Source organism: Hypomesus nipponensis, chromosome 13, assembly GCF_054491055.1.
Source record: "Hypomesus nipponensis isolate SF chromosome 13, ASM5449105v1, whole genome shotgun sequence".
NCBI lineage: Eukaryota > Metazoa > Chordata > Actinopteri > Osmeriformes > Osmeridae > Hypomesus > Hypomesus nipponensis.
The window spans coordinates 14,398,039-14,415,442 of NC_140373.1; the positions used below are offsets into that span (position 1 = coordinate 14,398,039).

At 42.8% G+C, this 17,404-nt stretch overlaps 1 protein-coding gene across 2 annotated transcripts in view; it reads left to right on the forward strand.

Annotated features, from left to right (window-relative positions):
- The window catches only part of vti1a (vesicle transport through interaction with t-SNAREs 1A), a 134,009-nt gene extending 121,607 nt beyond the window's left edge, over positions 1 to 12,402 (forward strand). For both annotated transcript variants that reach the window (XM_084670972.1, XM_084670970.1), the window contains exon 8: positions 10,845 to 12,402. Coding sequence is in view for 1 of the 2 variants with exons in the window: in XM_084670970.1 (XP_084527096.1) it covers positions 10,845 to 10,938 (94 nt within the window). In the remaining variant the exon portion in view is untranslated. The remainder of the gene's footprint in view (positions 1 to 10,844) is intronic.
- Positions 12,403 to 17,404: the final 5,002 nt, after the last annotated feature.

Below are 17,404 nucleotides of genomic sequence, written 5' to 3' on the forward strand. Positions count from 1 at the left end.
TTCGGAGCAGCAGTGGTCACTGACACACACACCCACAAACCCCCCCAAAAATTCATTCTACTATTGTATTAATAATTGATGCTCTTTCCCCCATGAATTTTCTATACGAGTCCTCGTCAGACTCTGATGTGCTGAATGCACAGAGATAGCAATGGAAGGCAGACTGAGAGAGGGACTTAACCCATTGTACAGACCATGGCCAACAGGCGTTTATTTCCAACGGCATAATCGGTGTGACTGTAATGTTGTTTAACATTGTGTAACACAACAGTGAGGTGGATGTGTCTAAGGCATGTCAAACATGCCTACTTCAACACCATTGTAGTCCATCATTAAAATACTGAAAATACCCATTCTCCAGGCATCAGAGTGCAACTACAGATATAGATTATCTCCTTTCTTTTGTTTAAAAGAGGAAGTCCCCATGCAGCCCCAATGGCTCATCAACTTTAGAGCTTTGTTCACTGGACTTTCAATACGCCTCACGCCTACTTGACAAGGGTACAAGAGGGAAGCAACCCTCTACATAATTGTTTCAGAAGTGGAGATAGTGGAAAGATAGTGTAAATTACACAAACAAGTTAATTTATGTAGACACCCCCCCATCTTCCTCTATCTTTGTCTCTCTCTACCTCTCTGTCTCCCTCTATATTTATCTCTGTCTCCATCTATATTTATCTGTGCCTTTATTCTCTCTCTGTCACTCAGTCTTCCATAAAAAAGCCGCCCTGACCTCGAGTGGCTGCAGGCCCTGATTTGTAGTGTACAGAACAGAGTCTATTGATTCTAGCCTCCAGGGCACTAAGCAAATGAACTCAGAGCAACAAGTCAATAACTGTTGCAACAAATCCGCCGCACTGGTGCCCCCCTCCCACATCCACGCACCCACTCACTCGAAAAAAATTTGCGTTGGGGAGGCAAGAATAGAAAGCATACCAATCATGAGTTAATCTGTGTCACTCAAACCTTCTACCCCATTACCCCTCTCCAATATCTATTATCATTATCTTGCTATCTGTGTGCCCCTTCCCCTCTATCTTTATGACCCTTCCTTTTCTCACTCTCTTCCACTCTCTCTTTCTCTGTCCTGTCACACCTTTATCTTGATGCCAGTAAATGTCTGACCTATAGGGGGCACACACTCAGACTAATTCAGACTAATTCAAGACAAATTAAATCATTACAAATAATATAGTCACACAAACTGGAATGTCAACTCAAATACTCAAAAGGACTCAATTGGCTCCTACAGTGTGTCCAAACATTTGACTGGTATACTGTACGTGATTTGAACAACGTGATACTTTGCCAAGCTGTGTTTTGCTTGTGTGTGTGTGCATCTATCTGTATGTGTATCTGTGTGTGTATCTGAATGTGTGTGTGTTCCTCACTCAAATTGTCCTTCTCAACTTTTTTAGAAATGAAAGAAAAAGCTGCAGTGGTCTCAACATTTTTCCCAGAGCTGTATCTCTCCCTTGCTCTATATCAGTGCTCTCACTTTCTCCCAAGAACATTGTTTCTCTCATTCGCTATTTTCTCTCTTGTTGACTGACATGACTCCTTTTCCCCTCCTTTGTCTCTCTCCCACACTTTCTCCCCCTCTCTATCTCACACTTTCTCTTTCTTTCTGTAACACACACAGTGGCAGTTTAGATTGAAGATGGAAAAGAGGGGAAGCCAGTCTGCAAATTTAATGTAACTGCATTGATTATTTAGACTAACTAAAACCTCTCTTGTAGTGTCAAACGTTGGGTTGGAAGATGACATTATCCCCCTATTTCATCCCCAACCCCTCAAACACACCGGACATACTCACTCCATACCTTGAGGGCTATGGTTTTCGGATGGCGCAAGGCCGGCAGTAGCACTAACGTAGTACAGGTGACAATTTTGTTGGTCTTAAGGTCGTTTCTCTCTCACCTGAGCACATTTGTGTAAATGTGGGATGTAGGAATGTGACATTTCCCAGCTCGCCAGGAAATCACTTGTGCCAAAATTTCCATGGGGGCACGGTCGAAAGTGTCAGTCAAAATCAAGCGGCACAGTGCTAGTTGTGTGTCAAATGAACCAAATATTATATCCACGGGGTCCACTTGGACACCTTGATGTGGCACATCTCTGCTACTGGCTGCCCTTGAAGGAAGGACAACAGGATGAGAAAATACAGTGAACACATTTCTTCTGAAGGCACTCCCTGAATGTTTGTGTCATGCTGATAGACAAATAAATGTTTCTTCACCATGTCTATTGTATGCAATTACCTTGGCTCAACATATTACCGTTTTATATTTAAAAAAAATGCATAACTAACCAAAGAGAGCTCTGGATGGGTCACTGATACGATAGGAAGACTGATAGGACATGGTACCATACTGTACAGAATCCCCGTCTGAGACAATATGCATTCAGTTAATGCTGTCAATGTCCCGAGTTTTAGTAGAATATTTAGGTGTATGAAAATGAGCAATCCGTGGTAGGTGTTGAACCTCTGCATAGTTAGTCTTTTACATCCTGTTGCTGTTCACACATAACCTTTTTTACTTTTTACCAAAATATTTTCATTTCATGAGCATTAGACAATTGCGTTAAACTATACACTAGAGTGTTAGAAACAGTAGTACACTGGAGCTGTGAGGTTCTTTGTTCTCAGTCAACCAATAGTTATTTTACATGGACTAACCACTCGCACATGTCACCACTTTACTAATTTTCACAAGACACATCTTGATGAAACACGCATGCACTGATACAGACTCACACACATACCATGTGCTCACACAAAACTTGTCTGACTCTCATTCAAATTTGCCTGCCTGCCGGCCACACTGGCACAGTGGATCAGTGACCTGAAGGTCGTGAGGTCAACGTTAAGGCTGGGCTTGCAGCCCTGCAGCATATTGACATGACTTTTGACCTTATTTCTTGCGTAGGCATATTTCCATACCAAAATGAACTCCTTCTCACCTTTGCCCTGTGAACATATACAGACTTTTACTAAGTACTCTAACTATGTAAACAGAAGATAACAAAAGAGACCCAAATTGAGCACCCAACCATTCTTGTTAGTGGCTATGGGCACTTTTTTTTTTAAGCTGTCGGAATTAGATGTATATGGAAGGCTTCTCTTTTTTCTGAAAGAACTAGATTGAAAGAACCATTCTGCTAACAGTCCTGGCATTGTTTCCACAGGTTGAGGAACAGCCTTTAAAGTGTCTTCCATATATCCCCTCCCCACCACCACCACCCCCTCATCTCCCAAACCACTCCACAACTCTTGTGCTTTGCCGTGGCAAGGACGGTCGAGGTATTGTACCGCCTGGCGGTACTATTACTACTCTTTCATACCTGATTGAAGTGACAGTAACACGAAGCCATTGAGTGGTTTTTCTTTATGGAATTTGCACATTATTCTCTTGTACAAAGTATGTTTTCCACTTTATGGAGCGTGTATTGTCCGTGTATCGACACACAAGTGCTTTCAATAAGGTTAACTTCTGTAGGGAACATTGCTTTTCTGCTTTCGCAATATCACTTGGTGTGTTAACAGATCTGTTGACAATGCCAGTGACACCAGACTGTTACAGTATTTTGTTTATGGCAGACTATTGCAGAAGTGACAGGTGACCAGCAAACATACCTGTAAGGATTTTGAAGAATTATATATTGTATGAGAGACATTATAGAAAAGGCTTTCCTATCCTCTAACTTAGAGGTCTTCAACCCTGGTCCTCAGGGATCCCCTGTCCTTCATGTTTTGGATGTTTCCCGGTCCAACACACCTGGTTGAATGAATGGTCATTTACAAATGAATGGTCGTTAACAGACTTCTGCATAACTAGATAACACCCATTCATTTGAATCAGGTGTGTTGGAGCATGGAAACATATATAACGTGCAGGACAGGGGGTCCCTGAGGACCAGGGTTGAAGACCTCTGCTCTAACTGATTCTGTAGATGCGCTTGAGAGAAACAGCAATACATCAACATCATCTTAGAGACTCAGGATGCTGAAAGAAGCCTCAGGGAGTTTGAAACTAATATTTTCAGACTTTTCTTTTCCAAACTCCAAACAAACAACAAAATCAGCCTCTATGCCATTTAATAAAAAGATGCAGACATAAACAAAAATAGCCTAGTGGAGCCTCATTTACTTTTAGGCATTTTATTTCTAATTTGAATTAAGAATAATTATGGATCAGTAAAATAAGTTAGCTTGCCATGAAGCCAATGTGAAATTCTGTGTTGTTTGTGAAAGATAATTTTATATACTCTAGTAGTCAGTGAGCAATGGACTTGCACCCAACTTTTGGTTGGTATCAAATTATCATCCTGGTTAAGTTCACTGCCTGTAGCATTGTCAAAGCATGTTAAGAACAATCTGAGTATATTTTAGGGAAAGCAGTTATGCAACCTTTTGTTGTTGTTGTTAAGATGATTAGTATATTCATGAAATAATTGAACTCATATCATTGTGAAATGTCTAGCTTTCTTTTCTCTCTGTCTCTGTGTGCAAGGTATTGTGTGACAGAAACACAGCACGTAGGCGTCATAAACCAGTGCCCCGGGTCTGTCCTCCACTCCCATAGCATCCCAGCTCAGCTTCTTTTTTTGTAAAAACGAGTGGCCAGTGCACAAAAATGATTCATGTCCTTTAATGAGATTTCAATGCTGAACAAACTATAAAAATGTATGTGCAACATAGTTTTCGAGGCCTATGGTTCCGCGGCTCATGTTACGTCCTTTTTAGCGGGGCCGGTAACAAGATCCGCAGCTGGCCCAGGCTCTTGGAATGTGGTCAAGAGTTTTTTGTGTTCGGAAATCTTAGCAGCGAGGCTAAATTGTAAGGAAAGTTATTTATTGGAAGCGTTGGAGACAGCATGCTATCCAACGTCAACCTGGAGGCTGCTGTGGTTCCCTCCCTCTGCTACGGTCACCTTTTTGTCACAACAAACTTTTGTTGTAGGAGGAGTCAGGCACTTGAGGTACCCTGCAGGAAGATTGTTTTTCCAGTTAGAGTCAAATTCACTCTCATCTCATTACCTATAATCCCGTGTACTTGGAATTTTTAACCTCACTGAAACATTGTTCAGATTTGTGTCCTTTGTGTCCGAAATTGTCTCTGATATTTGTTCCATCCTACATCCTTCTACATCAAATCAAGTTTCCCTTTGGTGATATTTCCTACACGGAAGGGGCAGGAAAAGAGACTTATTTTCTCTCCCCAACAAGGGAGTGAAGGACGGATAAGGGGAGAAACAAGGGGTGTAAAGGATGTAAAGAGTAGGGCAGGGCGAGAGAGAGGTAAGTAAGGAGGGAGAGGAAGAATCAAGAGAGAGAACAAGGTAAGGGAGGCGTTGGAGGGGACTGAAGTAAGGAGAGGGAAAAGGTAAGAGACACAGGAGGGGGAGAGAGCTACCGGGCTGGCTGGCTGGCTGCCATGAAGGAGAGTATCTATAAGAATAAGAGAAAATCTCAGAAAGCCACCGGTACGCATCACATCAGGGGTAGGATTCTGCAGCTGCCTAAAAACGCTCCAGGCAAAAGTTCTTAAAAATAACAGAAAGAGTTGCAAACAAGGTATTCTCTCCATCCATTCATCCAGCCCCCCACCCCACCTTTCATATTTATTTATGTTTTCTTTTTAGCATTTTTATAAACACAAATGCACAGCATACACGCTTAGACCCCTGCTCTTTTCTTTGTCTATGTTCTTTTCCCCCTCCATCTCCCCTTCTCCCAATATCCTCACCTCTCTCCCTCCTTACCCCATCCTGATATCCCTCCCTCTGCCCTCCAACACATCTTCCAGGAGGTGTCCTGGTTAACCTGCTGCTCACCAAGATTGTGAGCTGACAACTAAAAGATTTATGAACTTGTAGAGTTAAAAATAGGATGGGCCCTGATATTGTACATAAAATAACTAACTTCATGCATTTGTGTTGTGTTTACCAATGTATTGAATAGATCACAAACAGCTTTTGGGGAAATACAGTTGAAAGATACAACATGATGTTTTGTATGATCATATTACAGTTAGGGTTAAAACATTTTTTTAGATAGTTTCATTTGGTTTTGTCTTGGTTATTTTTTTCACTCTGATTCTTTGATGTTGACACTGGTTGATTGCACAGTAATTAAGAGAATAAACCTGTGCACATACATGCATGGTCCCTAGAGAAATGCCTGCCTGCATTGTATTCATACCAAATTACTTGGTGTAATAGTCAGGATTAGATTTGTATTACAATAACAAACTCATCCAAGGTGAACGGTCCCCAGAGAAGAAAAAAGATCACGCCTTGCTAGTCCCTGGCCAAAATAAGTTGTGAAGTGCTGATCCCAAACCCTATTCAGGTCCAAAGGAAAGTTGCATAGTTCATAAACTGTCCCTTACAGAGCTGTTTTATTGTTTTTCAACAACAATGTAATGGTTCTAGCAGTATTAGCACCCTTAACTTTTTAGAGTGTGTGTGTGTGTGTGTGTGTGTGTGTGTGTGTGTGTGTGTGTGTGTGTGTGTGTGTGTGTGTGTGTGTGTGTGTGTGTGTGTGTGTGTGTGTGTGTGTGTGTGTGTGCGTGCGTGTTTGTAAATCTCTTGGGGGCCAGAGCATCCTAAGAGCTGGATCCAACCTTCCCAGTACAGGTCAATCAGTTTTCACTACAGCAGCTTGGACTACACTTTCTGTGTTTGTATGCATTTCTGTGTGCATTTCTGTAACATTTTGCATAAAATTAGTTCAGCAAAGGCTTTTCTCCAAAGTGAATGACAGATAATGCATGTAGAAAGTACAGCTGAACTTCGAGGTGAGAGGTGCATTGTTCGAAGTATTTCCGTGGTCGGAGTCAAGAAACGGTTTGTATTTACCAGTCACAGTGCAAAGTTATTACATCTCAGCTACTTTTGTGTATGGTTGTGTATACTGTATTATATGAAATTGTACGACCCTTTTCAAAAAGCTTTTTTTGTTCAAACTCAATTCACTGCTCTTCCATAACCCCGTTTTCAAAGACTGCTTTGACTTGTGGGCATGTGTGCTCAGTAGAGGGTGTGCAGGCACCATAATAAAACATTTATTTGTATTAGTTTATGATCACAAGAGCACATGTTAGTCACGGCTTGGGCCCCCCAGCTTTGCAGTGCTGTGTCCATCACTCAAACCATTTGTGAACACATTGATCGTTCTGGTGCACCTCCCTCCCTCTTTTACTCCCTCATTTCCCCTCCCTCTTTCCCTCCCTCGTTCCTTTAGTTTTTTCTTCCACTACCTCTCTCCCGTGCTGCATATTCCCAGGATTTAGAGGAAAGAGACCCATAACGGGTCAGACAGCGATTGATTTTTGTTTTATTGGCCTAGTAGTAGAAAAAGGGGGGTGGGGGAAAGGGGGGCTGTGGGAGCAGGTTTGTTTTCTGAGGTCTGTGTGCATGTGTTCACGTTTGTGTGTCTGTCCACCCAAGAAACCATCATAAAGTGTGTGTTTGTGCATATGTTCTCCCTTGAGGGAGGAGGGGGTGTTAGGGTACTCAGGGGTTCGAGCACAAGGGGGCTGGACCCCCACCATGTACACACACACACACACAGACACAACATAGAGGTGTATCCTTGGCCTCATTAGGTCTGGTAATAAGGGTGCACTGCAAAAAAAACACTGAGGCAGAGGAAGACGGAGAGGGAGAAGGAGAGAAAAAAGCTAGAGATTTTAAATTTTAATAACACTGGTACGATTTTGTAAATCTTTCCTGACAGAAAAGTCCTCATTATTTTCATCTGTCTCTGAGGAGGCTCTCCTCCAGCTCTCCTTCCCTGGGTAAATGGACTCTTCGAGGGTTTTTGCTCTTCTTTTTTTGTCTCTTTTCTCTCCCTCCCTCTGTCTCTCACTCTCTATCTTGTTTTTTCCTCTCTTCCCTTTTTCTATTTATGTATCTTACCTCTATCACATATATGCCAAGTGTGTATCAATATGTGTGTGTGTGTGTGTTTGGGGGTAGGTAGAATGACAAAGAAGGAAAAAGATTGAAGGGGGGGGATCACAGCAGGCCTCTTGAGAAGGTGCAGCAAAAGGTGAGGCTTATCCCAAGCCTTCAGGAACCACGCACTCCTTCCCCTCATTCACCCCGCCCCTCCTATTCTTTCTCTCATGTCAAGTGTCAAGCACAGAGGATGGATCCGGTTTGATAAGTTCTGTTCTGTCTGGCAAGGTTGTCAAAGCGGGATCTACTGTATGGTGGAAGATATCATGTTTTTTCTCTGGTCCAGGTTCCGTTTGGAAGCTTGAATCAGATTTAAATGTCACTGTTGAACTAACTTACCACGTTTTAATGACCACAGACAGTGAGTGTTCCTGACTGAGATGCTGATAGGAATCTCTTTCTAGAACTAAGTAGGATATATACACTGTCTATGAGGTCTTTTGTATCAAGTCAACACCAATCATTTTCAAATTAAGTAACTGGATGATGAAAAACAAGAATATTACGGCTTATTTTCTGACCCGTGATCTGTTTAAAATGTCAGACATGTTGACTAGAGATGGATTTCTAATGTTCCTGCAATTACTGTGAACAGTCTGACTCTCCAACCACTTTTTGGTGACTTTGTTGTTGTTGTTTTACAGTATTTTCCTTTCTTACTTCTGCCTTACTCTCTCCTGCTCTCTTTCTTTTCATTTGCCCTCTGTCTTTGGGGGTGGGGTGTGTATGGATGGGTGGGTTGTGTGTGTGGGGGACAGGGGGCTCTCGGGGGAGGGAGGGGGGGAGACATCAGCGGCTGTTGGAGGAGGGCAGGGCTAACACTTTTTAGCGTGTCACAGACACTGTTCCTTAAATGGATTTCAGCATGGCTCAAGTGAATTATGATGCAGGACTTTGAATTATGATGCAGGAACTCTGTCCCCTCCTTTCCATATTTGTGGGGTGTTCTCCTCCACCCCCATTTCCTCCCTAAATGATCGAGCAAGCACAGGTTTGGAGGACAGTTTTCTGTGTGCGTGCATGCGTGAGTGAGTGTGTTTGTGTGTGTTTTTTTTTCCTGTATATATGTTGTATATTTTTTGGTCCTCTCTTTTTGTTGAGGGTATTGTTGTTTGAGGCCTTAAGCGAAGGGATATTACCCACACAGTACTCAAGTTAACCAACAAAAAAGGTGAATTCTCTCAATTAGACCTACAGCCACTGTACCCTAGAAGAACCACTATGCTACTAAATCTGTGTTTCCTTTATTACTATTGCCTTAGATCACTTTTCTGATAACACTAAGTCTTTGTCAGATACATAAACACCCACACCCACATACATGCTCTGCCTCCTCCTTCCACTGCTGTAAAATTCACTAACAACAACCCCACCCCCTCCCCCTCCAAAACAACGCACACATACATGCTAGGGACTCCATTGGGCTTTGGTGGGTAAATAATCATGCTAAATAATGAATGGCAATTAAAGGGTGACATGAGGGAGATGCGGCCTTGCTAAACACGTTCTGATTAATGTTCTCCAAGCTTTACCCTTGCCATCGCCTCTGCATTATGCAAACGCCAAGGCGCCACCGCCCAATTGGGAGCGGGCTCCCTCGCCAGCGAAGCAGACTCGCCATTTCTTTGAGCGCCGCCATCTGATAAACACAGTGGATGCTGTGAGCATGTCAGAGCTACGCTGCTATGTCATAAACATCTCAACCCACTGACGTATAAGCCTACTAATGTATACCAATATGTACGCTTGCTTGCGTCTGAAGTACATACCAACAGAGGAAACTTCACACTCAGAAAGGCAGCAGAGCTTTGCTCAAAGTCAACATACTCAAATACAGAATGTAAATGCAACACATACAAGCAGTCTTGATACAAGCATTTCACTGGCACTCAGTGTTCAGCGTGCTTGCTCAGTCTTTCAGTGCTGAGCCGTTGCCAGGCAGAGAGGGGTAGCCTCCTTCCTAGGGGCCCCTGATTCTGAGTGTCAGTGTGGGGCTCCCTGCGGCCCGGTCTGGGCCACTGTAGTGGAGCAACGCTGGTTACGACAGCCCCACAATAACAATACTAGTGAATGCATATATGGGGCACGTAGCGTAGGGGCATAAAAGGGTGTAAGAGGCGATGGGGAGGGGGGTGAGGGAGCATGTAGTCCCAGAGTTGTAGCTCCAGAGCCCCAATGATGAATGGTTGAAGCATGGGCTATTCATCTCCTGCTTAGAGCAGTGGACACTGCCCCCCTCCACCACCCTTCACCCTTCACCACCACCACCACCCAGCCCTCCACATGTCAGCAAATGTGATAATTCTGCCATTTGTCAGAACCAGTGGACGGTGGGGTGAATATGGGGGGAGGTGGGGTTTAGGTGTGTTTGGGGAGACAGACTCCAGAGACTAGCTCTGGAGCTAAATGTACACATACACACACAAACTGTACTACTGTACATACTGGTCTTGAACTGTAGCCTCCACTTATGCTTTCTTAATCTTTCTCATCACTAATAAATCCATGTTTATAATGTTAAAATGTTTCTCTAACTCTGTGTGTCCTTCACTCACTTTTTTGTAAGTTAAACACCTAGGTTTGTTTGGACTCAGTTTGTGTCTTTCAAATTTTTACATCCTACTGTCTTTGCATGTGTGTGTGACAAAACCAAATATCTTTGTATGTAGTTCCCATGGTATCCATTAAACATAATAACCTCAGAGTTTAGAGTTGGTCATTTGTTTTGAGCATAAATACATGAATATTTCTTGATGTATTTTACATGTCTCTCTGGATACAAATTTACGACTGTGAACTCTGGCTAACCCTCTCTCTCTGTCTCCCCCTCTGTCTTATATTTCTTTCTCTCCTTTTTCTCCCTCTTTCTTTCCATAGGATCATCCAGAACCGTATCCTGGTCTTCATCCTTGGTGCCATCATCCTCCTCACCATCATTCTGGCCATTTATTTCAATCTGCGAGGCCACTGATCTCAAAACGCTCACACACACCCTCACACACTCATACACACCTTCACACAAACACTTGTGATTAATAGCGACAAAAAGCGTTGCTCTAGCGTAATTAGGACAAATGGCTCCCATGAATCACTCTTTCCAGGGCCTGACAGGCCTCTTTCTCTCTCCTTTCTTTCTTTCTTTCTTTCTTTTTGCTTCTTTCTCTTCTTCCTTTTTTCTCCACTCTTTTTCCCTCTCTTACTCTCTTGCTGCTTTGTTTTGTCTCTCCCTCCTCTTTCTTTTCTACTTTTAAAGGAGGCACATGGGGCATACTGACCCTTAGTTTTATTTTGTATATACATATTTTTATGAAAGTTGACATGATTCACCATTGTCATTCAACTGATGTTCCATGGGTTCAAACTGTCCCGGGGTAGAAGACCTATGGGAATACAGAACGTATAGCTGTTGTTTATTTGGTACATCCAAATCTGATGTAATATCTGTGCAGTCGTGTGTGTATAAAAAACATGCTTGCTTAGAACATGTCTATGTGTGTGTGTTGCATTGTCTGAAAGCGTGTGCAGAGAACATTCTCAATATCAACTTTTTCTGCATCTATGTAGGCAACATCTGTTTACTTTCCATAGATAGCCTATAGACACGGGAACCTATATTATGTTATAATTCAGACTCAAGCTCCAGGCATGAAGCACATTGCTAACAACTTTATAAAACCATGTTTTACAGCACAAAGGACAGTGCCTTGATACAAAAGGAAAATGAGTTGGCAGTCAGTCACTTTTTAAATTCTGTTTCTACTTACCTCAAGTGATTTAAGTTTTCATCCTCCATGTATATGATATAAACATAATTGATGGGTAAGAACTAGCTGTTGCAATCCTAATCATCAAATTTGTTCTCGGGTTGCAGACATGTTGACTGTGACTTTTGTATGTTTTTTTTTTTTTTTTTTTTTTTACATCAAGTTATTGACGTCAAGAGTATACAAATAATCCAATAACAAATAACTTACTTAGATTTAAAGCAAAGTACATGAGGTTTACTTCAAGTTAAGTTACTAAAACTATAACCCTACTAAGATGTTATGTTTTTCTAAAAGCCCTGACTCTTTGCCCCCTTTGCTCCACTGTCCACACAATGAATGGGATTTCAATATTCTCCAATTCCCTGTTTTCTGAAATAGATTCTCAATTAGTTGTTAGCAATATACTGTACTAACTGGCAAATCAGCAAATGATGTGTGTTTTCTTTACACAGTATTGTTAATTTGGTTACTTTTTATTTATGTACATGTTTGAGAAATTGTTGCTTTTTGATTTTTATTAGTGTGTCTGTGATAGTGGTGTGTATTAAGAGAGGATTGTGGGTGTTCTAAACTTAACTGAATGCAGACCATTTGTCTTTTGTCTTGGAGATCATTGGATAACTAACAGGGCCATGTTTTTTATCAACAAAGAACTGTTCTGTTTTTCAGTCATAGTATTGGTATTTATTTGGAGTTTGGATTTGTAAAATACTTAAAGATAACGTTGAAATGTTGCATGCTATGTGTGTTTTAAACGTTTCATTCTTATTATAAGTTCTTTATTAAAATGAGGAGAAAGCAATTCAAGGTGATTGTGGTGCAGAGTTCCCGTCAACTCAGTACATAAGAGAGCACACACATAACGCACATACATTCTCAGCTAAACTTTTAATCTCCCCTTAACCCCATCCACATAGACACATACATACATGCACGCATAGAGGAACATTTTGTTATCTGTCCTCCCAAGTCTGGCCCAAGTCCGGCCCAGACAACCTCTTTTTCTTCTCCCTCTGTCCGTTTGTCGGTCTACACAGCGACAGGACCATTAGCTATTACATGTCAGAACTGGGTGGGATCATCTTATTTTGGAGGCTCACGGTCCCTGCGGGAGGGCCCTCCGCTCCACGGCCAGTCGGCAGAACCACCAGCAGCACAGCGCACCGCTTCAAAGACCCAAATTAATAGGCAACAAAATAGTGTGCCACGACTCTACTATGTGGGGGGCTCATCATTAAGTTGGGGTGTAATGAATGAATGGGTAAAAGAAAGAAATATCATCTTGGAAAAAGGAGTGAAGTATTACCTGACAGTTCAACAAATCTCATCTGATGACACTTGCGATCGGTTTTCAGCCATATGCTGTGAGCCGAGTTTGCATGCACATGTACTGTACGTGCACGGAATTGTTTCTAGCATAGATAGGCAAGATGTTGGTACGTAGTTGGGTGTGCATGCGCTCGCTTGTTGGCTTAAATATCTTTGTGTGGGAGTGTGTATTACAGTATCTACCTGTGTACTGGTATGTGTGTACCCTCCCCCCCTCCACCACCACCATCCTCCTATCCATCTCACTCTCCTCTCTCTCTCTCTCTCTCTCTCTCTCTCTCTACCTGCTTCTCCTCTACTCATCCACTCACTCTCCCCCTTCCTCCTTTTCTCTCAATTTCTCCTGCTCCCCCCACTTCCAGCCTGTCAGATGAGCCGAGTTGCAGCGTCTGTGGAAGGCAGCGTGGCTGCGCCTCTATTTGAAGTTGTAATGGTGTCAAAAAGTCAGGGCTGACTGACAGCCGTCAGTCCCACAGGGCCTCATTAAACCAGACCCACTTGACAAGGAAATAATTGAGCACCGGCGACAACTCGGGGAGCCCGTTTTTAGATGTATTTATTTTCTTTCATTATTAGTACCGGCTATTATGTTCATTAAGAAATGGCATTAAACAAGTTTCTTTCTTTTTTTTTATAGAGGAGGGAGGAGGGTATGTGGGTGGGAAGTGGGGGGAAGGAAATAACGATTTGTTTAGAGACCCCTTTTTTATTATTTAAACAGAAGGCCCTGTCATGTGATACCTTGGCAGACACAGAGGATCATCTGCCAGCTCTCTCTTTCTCTCACTCCTTCTCTCTATGTATCTCTCCATCTTTTGGTTTTTCGACCTATTCCTTTCTTTTCTTCTCACCCAATCTGTCTCTTCTCTCCCCCTCCACACTCCTATCCGCACTTTTCTCTCCTTCTTTCCCCCTCCCTTGGAGCAGCGGGTGCCTTTGGAATATGAAATAGATTATTCATTACCCCCTCCTCTCTTTGTGACTGATTTGGTTTTCGATGAGCATCTTGCCGCAGAAAGAGAAAGATGAAAACTTGTCAAAAATAGGTTATATCTTATTCCAAGGGGCAACAATAGTAGCAGGTACAGACACTTTTTAATATTTAATTAAGCTGGATGTTAACCCTCATTCGGTGAAAGTGCATGCTTTACATAGAAGCATAGAGAAAAATAAAAACATGGGGGAATGGTAGGAACAAGCAGGAGGGGGTAATGATTAGTCATTCAATGTCTTTAACAGATTTCAAAGCTTTCACTATTTCCCATTTACTAGAAAGTAAGTTAGTCTTTGGGGGTCCCTTTCCACTGTCGTATGATCATTAACAGTGTGAGGTGTCCTATCCCGGGTTAAAGCTCTTTGAAGAGCTATATCTATAGCTATATCCCACAGTGGTTTGGAATGTGTATATCGCTGAATGTGTTTGTCACTTAAACGATCACACACTGTTTACAATACAGATCCTATCTTTCCAACCTCAGCAGAGATGACATCACACTGTAGTATTTAACACACTTAGTGAAAGGCTTTTTGGTGATGGCATCCTAGACACTTCTAACACCAGGAAGAGGGACAAATCCCTGACTATCCCAGATGGAAGGGGGAGAAAACGCCTTTCAGCACAAAGTCCGGGAATTTGTCAGACGTTTAGGTGAACAGGGATTGTGACAGGCGCAGTAGGGATGTCTCTCCATCTGAAAAGGTGTCTCTAAGGCGGGATAAACAATTCTGTCTGGGAGATCTCAATGGGAGGCATCCGTTTCATATCAGGGAGAGTCAGGCCACCTTGCCTGGCCCTCTGGTCCCGCCTGTGGAGGCCCTTAGCGAACTAGCTAGGGGAGTCATCCACAATGACACTGTTAGACTAAAGGGATGAATCTGCCTCTGTTTGACCATGCACATGCGTGCCCACACACACACACATATCCATCACAACTGTCACACGTGCAATCCCCCCCCCCCCCCCGCCCTCTGTCACCCTCTACTCATTAGCTTAGAATGGATTTCTTTCTCTTCCTTTCTTGTCTTCTCTAGATACCATCAATGCGTGTGAGTTTGGGCTTACAAGGACATTACAACGTTTCCATTATCTGTGTGTGTGTCACAAAGCTAAAGCAGTGTGTGTGTGTGCGCTTGTTTGTGTGCGTGCGCTTGCCTGTGTGTGTGTGTGTGTGTGTACGTGCGTGTGCATGTCTAGTGAAGTGATTGAGCTGAGATGGTCAGTGCAATGAAGGGCACTCCTGTTCAAATATATGTGTGAACAATATGTGTATCAGTGTGTCCACCCCTGCTGCACGTTCTAGGTTTAATGATCAGAAAATTCTGTGTTCCATAGTTGCAACAAACACACTATGCTGCATCCACAACTTTTTGGTAGAGCAGTTTGGTAAATTTGTAATCTGTCAATGTGTAGAATGCTTATGTGTGGTTAACATTTTCATTAAAGCGGTATTGTATTTCAACAATAACAAAGTATCCCTGTCATAACTCCTCCTTCTCTCCTGGTCCATGCTGGGAAAAAAATAAAACCTGACTCTTCAGGAAGATGGATGGATAAAAAAATAAAGTTTACATTTCATCCACAGCAAGATCTCAGTCAAATCCAATCATGGCTTTTCCTGCACTCTGTCTGTTGTTAGTGCACACCTAGACTTCCTCAAATAACTATGGTCATGTACAAGCAAACTATAAAATACAATATGAGCACACAAAGTCTAGGTCAGACCCAGACTGTGCCAGACTAAACCACTGATACCCCTCCTCCCCTCCTACAGCTCTCCCTCCCTCAATCTCCCTCTCCTTTTCTTTCTCATCACTCCCTGTAGAATACTGGCATAGCCTTTGAGCTAAAATTAACGTTTTACCACTACAAAGGAATACAGTTGTAACCAGCTTTTCTATTTGCATGATAATGGAGACTTGATATAATAGACCCAGTAGGCAATTTTTTTTTTTAAGCCTTGTAAATGTTTGTGTACTGCTAACCTTGTAATTTTTTGTAAAAGTATTTATTTCTGTAGTAGAAAAAGTGGAGAAATTGATTTTACCCTAGTTGTGGGATGCCACCCCCTTTAAAATCTACAATACGGTTACTGTGCATCATCATGACAATTCATTGTGTTTTGTCTTTTTAGATTTAAGCTAACAGTGCAGTTGTGTACTGTAGTGTGGTCACTGTTGGCGGTTTCCATTCCTGGTGAATGCTAGTGCAGTGACCGTTCCCGCAAAATCCATGGCTCCATCACTTACTGCAGGTCAACATCATGGCAAACGTGTTTAGATAGTTATTGCGCAAACCGCACATCCAAAAAACTTTACATTAGACATTGCACGTCCTTGGGTCCTGATCAGTACACCTCAAACTTTATACAGTGCCCAGTACTCAAGATAATTGAGCCACACACACATACAGATTCCTGCCTGTATAGATAGATATTCAGTGGTCAGTACTGAGACCTATCTTCCATTATAAAATGGTTCAAGAAAGATGACAAATCAAGAAGAAAAGAGATTGGAGCCAGGTTGCCTGCAAGGCACACTAGGCCCAACCATGGAGCTTTCTTCCAGTTCCATGGCCTACACAGTAATTTACTTTGCATACTGTGTCTTACCAGACACGATTCTAAATTTCCAACTGGGAGGCATCAGTGGAGAAATCACTGTCTTCAAAAGACGGCCTGCCAGTCATGTTCCCCCCGTAGCTGGAGATCTGAGCGAGCGGTGATAACCCGCGACATCTCTCTGGAAAAAATGGGGAGTCGATCAGCTTTGATGGAGCACATCCGCCATGACAGGCTACTGAAGAGCTTGCTAATGAACTGGGGGGTTGTGTGTGCGTTGGGGGGGGGGGGGGGTATCTTCGCTTAGCATGGCAGCGACACAGAGGATGTCAGAAAAGGGGGCGAAGGGGTATGGATGAATTTGGGGGGGCAGGAGGTAGGGGAGGGAAGTGGATTTTTTCAGTGTGACCCTGAACAGCTGCCCCACCCCTCAATCCTCACACACACCAAAAATGTATAGATGGACAGACTAATTGATTAATTGATGGGTGAGAGAGAGAAACACCGGTGCAAATTGTAAAATTGTCTTGTGCTTGCGTTATGTGTGGAAAGGCCATCGTCACCCACAGCCCCCTCCCACTTCTCCTTATCCCCCTCTGTGTTACCTCCGTCTCAGACAGGGGAGGAAGTTGTTAAATATTCATGAAAAGGGGTGTTGGTTCGCAAAGGGGGGTCCTGCCAGGTTAGCATGAGGGGTCAATTGAATGGGGAGTTCAAAAGTTACAGAATCTGTATGATGTCTTCTTATGTACCCAACTGCCCTCATATCTCTCCTACACTACGT